The 8,712-nt window shown below is 42.0% G+C and overlaps 1 protein-coding gene across 1 annotated transcript; it reads left to right on the top strand.

Moving 5' to 3' along the window:
• Nucleotides 1-1,659: 1,659 nt before the first annotated feature.
• On the top strand, nt 1,660-4,536 carry LOC147894324 (metacaspase-5-like). Its single transcript, XM_087385036.1, has 2 exons — nt 1,660-2,512; nt 2,961-4,536. Exons 1-2 carry the CDS (start codon nt 2,134-2,136, stop codon nt 3,938-3,940), a joined length of 1,359 nt encoding a protein of 452 aa, XP_087241162.1. The 5' UTR covers nt 1,660-2,133; the 3' UTR covers nt 3,941-4,536.
• Nucleotides 4,537-8,712: the final 4,176 nt, after the last annotated feature.

Genomic DNA, 8,712 nt, shown 5'->3' with positions numbered 1-8,712 from the left:
CTAGATTAATTAAGAATAATGTATCGCACTTCTCTAATTGTTTTATTTCATGAGCGTCCAATAGTACCAAAGATTAATCCTTCACAATTTTGTAATAATGGCATATGCTTTGAAAGTTCGAGAGTTTAAAATAAATTATAAAAAATCAAAAGCATGGTAACATTAACTCATCTACAATTCAGAATCTAATAAGATATGGTGTCCAAACATAATTAAAAATAGCTTTATGACAATATTAATGACTAATGTTGATTTTTTACAATTCTTAAGAATACTAGTTATGTAGACAATATATATATTCTCATTGGATCATATAGACAATATAATAACACAATAAATCTTTGGAATGTGAGTTTTATCACTATTCAAGTGCCTTCTTTGGCATACTTTGGGTAGTTATTTGGTTGTTTAATTTCATCCACAAGTAGAGCTAGGACTATGAATGTCAATTCCTTCATGTGTGTGTGTAGATAAGGTCGTTGCATTAAAGGCTGGATGGATGGCAAACTAATCATTCCTCTTAAAAGTATCGCTACATAAAGTACATCAATTAGTTGCCATCATCTGGCATATTCCTAGTGAAGTGGCCTATGAGCTTTCTTTCTTCCTCGCACGTGGTCTTTGCAAAAAGCACTGGAAAAGGTACGTGTAGAAGTTTTAAATGTCCTCCAAGATGGAGGTATGTCATAGGGCATAACCTACAAGAAGGTCAATAAGAGTGTGGCCACATGCATGGCTCTTTGGATGTAAAAGGGATGTTTGGAGGCTGGGGGATGTGGCCACATGCATTTATTGAATGGATGTGACTCTACCAAATTGGATTAGATGTTTGGTTGTCAAATGGTAGAGTGTTAGTAGGAGGCATGATCTCCTATGTTCTGCCCATTTGAACTTTGACATCTCAACCTGTATGCTCTACATTTTATCCGTCTACTGTGGCCCCTGCATCTTGGCTCCCTTGCATGTACACACCCTCCTCCAAACTTCTGTTGCATAACAGGTTTGGAGGTGTGCGGCTGAATATAGCGATGGCACACTCCAAACCTCCGTTGCATGTGGCCTTATTCTAAGTATATCCTTAATCTAGCCACGGGCTTAGAGTGCATTCCCACCACTCAGCACCCGTCAAGCGTAAATGCCACTTTGCGTGGTAATATTTTGGAAAGTGTTTAGTATTCCCACTGGCGACCCCTAAAATCAAGGTGCCACAAACTAGCAATCCACCGCTCCGTGGGAGAATGAAAAAATGAGTCTCAATGGGGACATTTTTGGGGTAGCTTGTCGTAGCCAATACCATTACAAGTTGGAGGTTGGCTGCTCCACAGTGCTAGAAAAAACCGTCCTTGAGTGTATTTTGCAACGGCTACATTTGAAAAAAACCGACTAAAATTTTGATGTGCCTTTAGAATACTGACTGAGATTTTGAATATTTTAAACTTTTTTTCTAGCTCTTTTTGTACGAGATGGGCGAGGACAAGAGACTGTCCTCCAAGGATTTTAGGCTCTCATACAAACATTACGGTTACGGTTACGGTTACGGTTACGGTTACAGTTACGGTTACTATAATTTACAGTTACAGTTAGGGTGACAGTTATTACCGTATAAGCGGTTGCGGACATCGTTCCCTTTAGCAGATTCCTGTGAGCTGCTGGTGGAGATTGGCACGCTCAAGTGGCTTTGCAACACTTTTTGGTCTGCCGGGAATAAAGAGTTAGATCGCATTCCATTCGAATCCGATACCATTCTTGACACCACCGCCGATTTATTTAAGCTATGGAGGCCAGAGAGCTCCAGGGAAGCAACCAGCGAAATCCATCGAGTCTCGGTGATTCAAGAGATACAGATCAACGAGGCGACAAATCAGCCTTCTGGGTACTTCACCTCAGCGACTCTTGTGAACGAAGACGCTGCATTTCGAGCGATCTTCGTCGCTGGGCGATTTGCTGGTTGGAGAAGTAGAAGCAATCAGCGATTTGATCCTCTTAGGAGAAGACAACGCCAAATTCAGTGCCCACACTTCCAGAAGGAGTTAGGTCTCTACTGAGCAAGCTAGGGGAGAAACAGGGCGAGCGAGTGCAGCGTCCGGGGAATTTGTTGGGAGTGCTTCTACAACGGGGAACAAAGCGAGCAGGATGCTTGCAAGGGAGCAAACGGATGTGAGGAGGAAGAAGAAGAAAGCAGTGCTGGTGGGCTGCAACTATCCAGGCACCAAAGCGGAGCTGCGAGGCTGCGTGAATGATGTGTGGAGGATACAAAGGTGTTTGGTGGAGAGGTTCGGATTCGAGCCAGGAGACATCATGGTGCTCATCGACACAGATTCTTGGTACCCTCAGCCTACAGGAGCGAACATCAAGAGCGCTTTGCACAGAATGATAAGTTGTGCTCAGCCTGGTGATGTCCTCGTCTTCCACTACAGTGGCCATGGCACTCGTCTCCCTCCTGAGACTGGAGCACCCGACGATACAGGCTACGATGAGTGCATCGTCCCCTGCGACATGAACCTTATGACTGGTACCCTCCTCCTCCTCGTGTTGCTGTCAGTAGATGCAATAACCGTGCCTGTAGATGCAAAGACGGTGCATTTCTCTGCTCAATCAGCACTATTCGGAAGTATGCTCATCGATTTTGGGATTGATTTTATTGAAGTCACCTCTGATTTGAGGAGTTATCACTTTCTGATCAGTGCAGACTTGTTTGTTATGTTTCACATCCTGAGATCCTGAGATGATGCTTCCTAGGCTTGTTTGTGATGATGAACGACATCTCTGATTTGGCAGTGAATGACTTTCTCATCGAATTAGGTGTCTTGTGAATGCAGAATATCCCTTATTTTGCAACTGATTACCTTCTCATCGATTTAGGATTATTTGGAAGTGAATAGCATCTCTGATTTTACCGATGACGACCGCCTGACCAAATTTAGAATTGTTTTTATTGCACAACGTCTCTGATTCTGCAGATGATGACTTCCGAGAGATCGTTAACAACCTTCCCCAGGGGGTCACCTTTACTGTTATCTGTGATTCCTGCCACAGTGGTGGCCTCATTAAGCATGAAAAAGAACAGATTGGAGACAGCTCTTACTACAGTGCCCAGCAGGGAGGGGATAATACCCGAGGGTTTGACCTCTCAAATTTTGTTGCTGACACAATACAAGGAGCTTTGCAAGATCATGGTATTAGCTTGCCTCCGTTTGGTCAAAACTATGGCCATAACCAGAGCTATGGTGTCCAACAACGCCCCTATCACCACATGGTTACCCAACATCGACTTCGCTTCATTCCAGAAGATGAGTTCTTTCAGAGGGTGCCATATTCTGGACCAGGCCGTGTAAAAAGCAGAGCTCTGCCTCTCTCCATGCTCTTGCAAATCCTGAAACAGAAAACAGGCAGACAAGACATCAATGTGGGCACCATAAGGCCTGCTCTGTTCGACTTATTTGGGCAAGATTCCAGCTCCAAGGTGAAGAAATTTGTCAAGGTGATGCTGCAGACAATGGATAATAGTGCGAAGGGTGGCACCCAGAATGATGGAGTTGTTGGTGCCTTGGGTTTCATAGCTCAACAGTTCCTCCAGGAGAAGCTCAATGAGAATGGAAATTCACAGGATTATTTGAGACCTGCCTTAGAAGCCCATGTCCCTGCTCATCAAGCAGCTTATGCAGGATCAAGTGTCAGTAAGGGTCGAGACATGGGCATCCTAATTAGTGGCTGCCAATCAAGTGAGACCTCAGCTGATGCTAATCCCACTGGGACACAATATGAGGCTTACGGGGCCATGAGCAATGCTGTCCAAACCATCCTCTCTCAACACAATGGTGCCATCACCAACTATGAGCTTGTTTCTAGAGCAAGGCAGCTTTTGAGTAGCCAAGGCTTCTCGCAGCACCCTGGTCTGTATTGCAGTGATGAAAACACCACTTCCACGTTCATCTGCTGAAGTGGATCTTTATTTGCCAGTTTCTGTCAAGATCTGAGGAGAGTGTGTTTGTCTATGCAACATGTGTAGAAGCTTGAAGCTAGTGCCATTAAGCATCTACGTGCAGCTCTGAGAAGAACTGTCCCCTATCAAATGTAATAAATGTTCATCCATCCGTACTTCCATAAGAATAGCCTTTTGATACCTGCAATACACCACCCAGTCCCTTCCCTTACTGTGTGAGCTCAAGTGTGAACTTGCTGGACCAACGGAATCAATTAACAACACCAGAAATGCTCTTCAGACGCAAGATAGTCTTGATTAGCTTACTGATTTTATCCATCATACCTGAATCATCGGGATTGTAAAAGTGGGGTGCACACCGTGCTTTGTAAATAGCTTTCTTTACATGAAACAGAGTGTAGAGGTGGTTTGGACGTCTAATAACCCTATAAGCATATCATCCTTTTGCAGTGGTGTAATTGCTGCATGAAGAGAAGCTCGAAATAAGTGATTCGTGACTTCACTTATCAATGCTTTAACATAAGTATCAATGGACACCTATGAATTTGGAAATCCTGTAATTACTTGGGGATCAGATGTAATTTGCTGGAGCTTTGCCATATTGAGAGCATCACTTGGATACTTGCTTCTCTTGGTACTTGCCCTACGTACTGGTAGATCTTGCAATTTGCTACCAATGTTAGCTACACGTCTATCTAGTCTCCCCATAGTGCATTGGAAGCTTAAAAGGGTTTCTTTTGATAAAGACTTTCTACATATTTTTCCTGTATTAGCAAACATGCAATTTCCATCCAGGTTGTGGCCAGCCGATATTGTGATAAATTATCTATTAGCTAGCTAGTATGGTGTGTGCAATATTAGCTAGCTTTTTGTTCTAATAATTCTTTCTATCTCTTATTTGGGAGAGACTTAAATGAAAATATAATTGTTCCTTTACCAAGTCATTGTAGTTTGGACGAAGAGGCTGTGGACTTGTTTGATTAGCCTTCTCCCTTAATGATAGGCTTCATTATGTTTGCCTTGCATTTCCGAAGCTTTGACAAAAGCTCAATATGCACACTTGGTATAAATGTATGGTCTTGTGTGTGTGTGCGCGCAAGCATATATTGATATAAAGCTCTACACCCCTAATGGATGTTGATAACGTTAATGGGAATGTTATAATAGTAGCTAGTCCCTAGGGATGAAGCGATCATTTGATTAGCCTTCTCCCTAAAGCATTGGCTTCAATATGATTGAGTTTGCCCTACACCTTGGAGCTTTGGTAGAGAGAGAGAGAGAGAGAGAGAGAGAGAATATTGTTACAAAGTGTGGATGATGTTATAGGGATGTCGTGGTAGTAATAAGTGTAAGACTGTTGTCTATGATTTGTATTCCGACTGTTTGGAATGTTATGCATAATCATGCAAGAATGGAAAGACAAAGCGTAAGCAAAGTCACACAATACCAGATAGGTTCAAACATCTTCCCTCTTCTGTAGATGAGTAGGGCAAGATCTTTCGAATGTAGAGTGACTTGCCCGAAGAATGGCACGTGCCTCTCCCAAGAATCTGAAATGGAAGTAGAGGTTTTGAAGAGGGACTACCCTTGATGGAAACTAAGCGTTGAACAACGAGCTCCTCCGGAAACTAGGCTATTGCTGCCTCAAGAAGTGACTAACACTTCACCTTTCTATTTCATAAAGTACACCGAAGGTTGAGTACAGAGGTGCATTTGTGGCTACATGTGAAGTACCTTGGTTATGGAAGCTACTTGCGGGATGGAGCTATTTTCATTTATTCTGACAACATTAGCATTATACAGATGGCTAGTAACCTAGTGTATCATTCTAGAACGAAGCACATTGAGTTGCACTATCACTTTGCGAGGGAGAAGGTTCTAGCAAAAAGATATTGTTCTCATTTATGTTAGCACAAAGGCATTCACAAAGTGAGAAGGTTCTAGCAAAAAGATATTGTTCTCATTTATGTCATCGTAAAGGCATTGGGTATAGAGAAGCTTCATATAAACAGACTTGAGGATTAAACCTAATTTTTTTGTGCAATTTTTTGTTTTGAATTGATAGAACATCAAGTGTAGAATATTGTCATCAATGAAAATTTACTAATCGAATCATTCAGGAGTTTGAGAAAATCAAATTAGCGAAACTATTGAACTTACCACCCCATAGACTAACACACAAATCCACCTATAGATTTGTGTAGGGTGACCAACCCCTATAGTAGTCATTAGTGCATCAACGATTACCTCACCCACCCAACTCTTACCAATCAAATCAGTTGACCATGGACTTGTGAGGTGTCAGATTTCATCTCTAAATCATTCCAACATTTATCTTCACTCATATCTCACATGGTTTGGCCCCCAAAAAGATTGTACAAATACCCAAGCAAGTCTCATGGATTTGAAAATACCCGACAATTTTGTGTGGAATTTCAAACACTCAATCATAGAAGTTGCAAAATATTCAAACTCACAAATACCTGGGCGGGTCTCATGGGTTTGCAAATACTTGAGAGGGTCATTGGAATACCCGGAGAATGCAAATACTCGAGAGGGTCATTGGAATACCCGGGGATTTGCAAATACCCATGTAGTGCATGTGGACTTGGCCCAACCTAAATTATGAGTGTTAAGGAAATACTAGCAACACCAGCAAATAGTGGCTTCGTTTTCAATAAAAGACATGACCATTGCCATTGCCATGTATGTTTGCGGCAAAGGCATTGAGGGCAACAAAGAGATGGATTAGCATCACTTTTATTGCATTCCAAGATTGTTAGAATGACCAATCACCCACGACAAGGCCTTACATTTTAATAGCTCTATTATCCCATGTGGTGAAATTTTTTTGTGGAACGATGCCTGTATACAACTAATATTGTGTGCCAGTAAGTGATTTTGGCCAAAGGACCTACAAATGTGGCCCTTTTGAGAAGAGAATTCATTGATCTCAAAGGCATCTTGCAATAGTTCAAACATTAAATCACAAGCCTACTTGAAACACAAACTAAAAACTCAAAGAAGGGATGTGTTGTTGCTTACCACCACATCAACATCTTGTTTTGTCTTTTATCTTCTCCAAAATGGATAGTCCCATCCTATCTTATGCAAGAGGTTGAGTCTTCTTTGCTACAAACTAAATCTAGCATCAAGTCGTAGGTGGAGGGGTCTACATCCTTGAAGACCTTTTAAAAGTAGCTAGTGTCTAACTATAAATTATTCCACGTCCTATCCTTGCGATCCTATCTAGGATCTTTGACAATGGTGTCAATGTTACATCTTGAAAAATACCAATGAAATAGGAAGAGTTGGAGAATATGGTGATCCTACTCTATACATTGGCGATCCAGCAAGGGAGTCTCAAGTATTGGATCCAAACAAACATAGGATTTGAAAAATCTGACTTGCTAGGCATTTGCATCGTCACTTGGGGTTGGCTAGGCCTAGTAAGTGGAACTGTGGTCCCCTAGGTACTGGCATGTTTACTCCTAAGATAGGCCTATAGGTGGTGGTAGTTGGGTATGGAATGACTCCCATGCCTTGTGGCCAAGTTGGATAAGGTGAGGCTTGAGGTGTTAGAAACCTCGTAAGTGGTTCTTCTAGAGTATAGGCTGCGCATGGATTACGAGCTAATGGTGGTTGAAGCTCTTGATGAAACTGACATGAAGCTAGGTAGGTAGCTAGTTTTTTTTTTTTCCGTTGAGGTAATGTGTCCTACAAGAGAGCTTGGCTTATATTTCCAAAAGAGCATACAACTGAAGACCAAAGTCAAAGGTCTTCCCTTATATACATTTTACATTTTGAAGGGAGAGACAAAACTATACTCTCTCAATCACTCTCTTGTTTCATGCTTGACAAATCTCTTGGGCCTAATTGGCTCCAAGACACAATCCATCTCCTAACTCTGCTAATCAAAACAATAAAAGTGGTACAAAGTAGCAAAATTCGCCATGTTAACCAATGTGGTTAATAGCCAAGTTGCTTGAAGCTATGGTTGAGTAATTCAAGGCCAACGTCTCACCTTGGCTTCATTGGAACATTGTTCTCATGATTTCGAGCCCACATGAAACTATCTTTGTTCGAAACTCGAAGGTCAAATCATGGGCTTCCGACGGCACAGGGCTCGTAATTTGTTTTGTACCACTTGGGGTTCGGGCATTGATGTTGCATGAACAATGGGAGCCTTCAAAGGGTCGGAGATGTAGAAGGACGAGGCACCTCCAATGAACTCAACGAGGCCAATCTTCATAATAAGCCTTAGTGTCTGGGTGTCAATGCTGGTGACCAAGGGTAAAGTGAATTGATATTAATTGGCTCCCACTTGGTATGCTAGAACCAGGCTTCAAACCACTAATTAGTGAGATTGGGTTGACCTTTGGGTCAACTATAACTATTAGTGGGCTCTATTATTATAGCTCCCATTAACATCTCAATCAGCTGCAAGAGCTCAAAGAAGTACAGGAGTAGTGTGTCCATCGTGGGTCGGGATAGTGCTTGCATACATCTAATAAGTGATTCCACATCTTACTGTCCTTTGTTATTGCAAATCCCATTAACAATTCGATCATGTATTGTAGGATGTCAAAGTTGTACATGAGTAGTTTGTCCATCGTGGGTCGGGGTAGTTCTTGAAATTTGTCGATGATAGTTTGGTGCTTGGACCTAAATGTTGGTCATTGGCATAGGGTCTTATCCTTCACTACTTAATCAAGATTGTGACAAGACTTATCATGACTAGAGACTTCAAGCGATAATTACCTAATGGC

This window comes from Dipteris shenzhenensis, chromosome 14, assembly GCF_047967505.1.
Source record: "Dipteris shenzhenensis isolate YYH24624 ecotype China chromosome 14, Dip_SZ_1.0, whole genome shotgun sequence".
Lineage (NCBI taxonomy): Eukaryota > Viridiplantae > Streptophyta > Polypodiopsida > Gleicheniales > Dipteridaceae > Dipteris > Dipteris shenzhenensis.
This window is presented reverse-complemented; position numbering and strand designations above follow the sequence as displayed.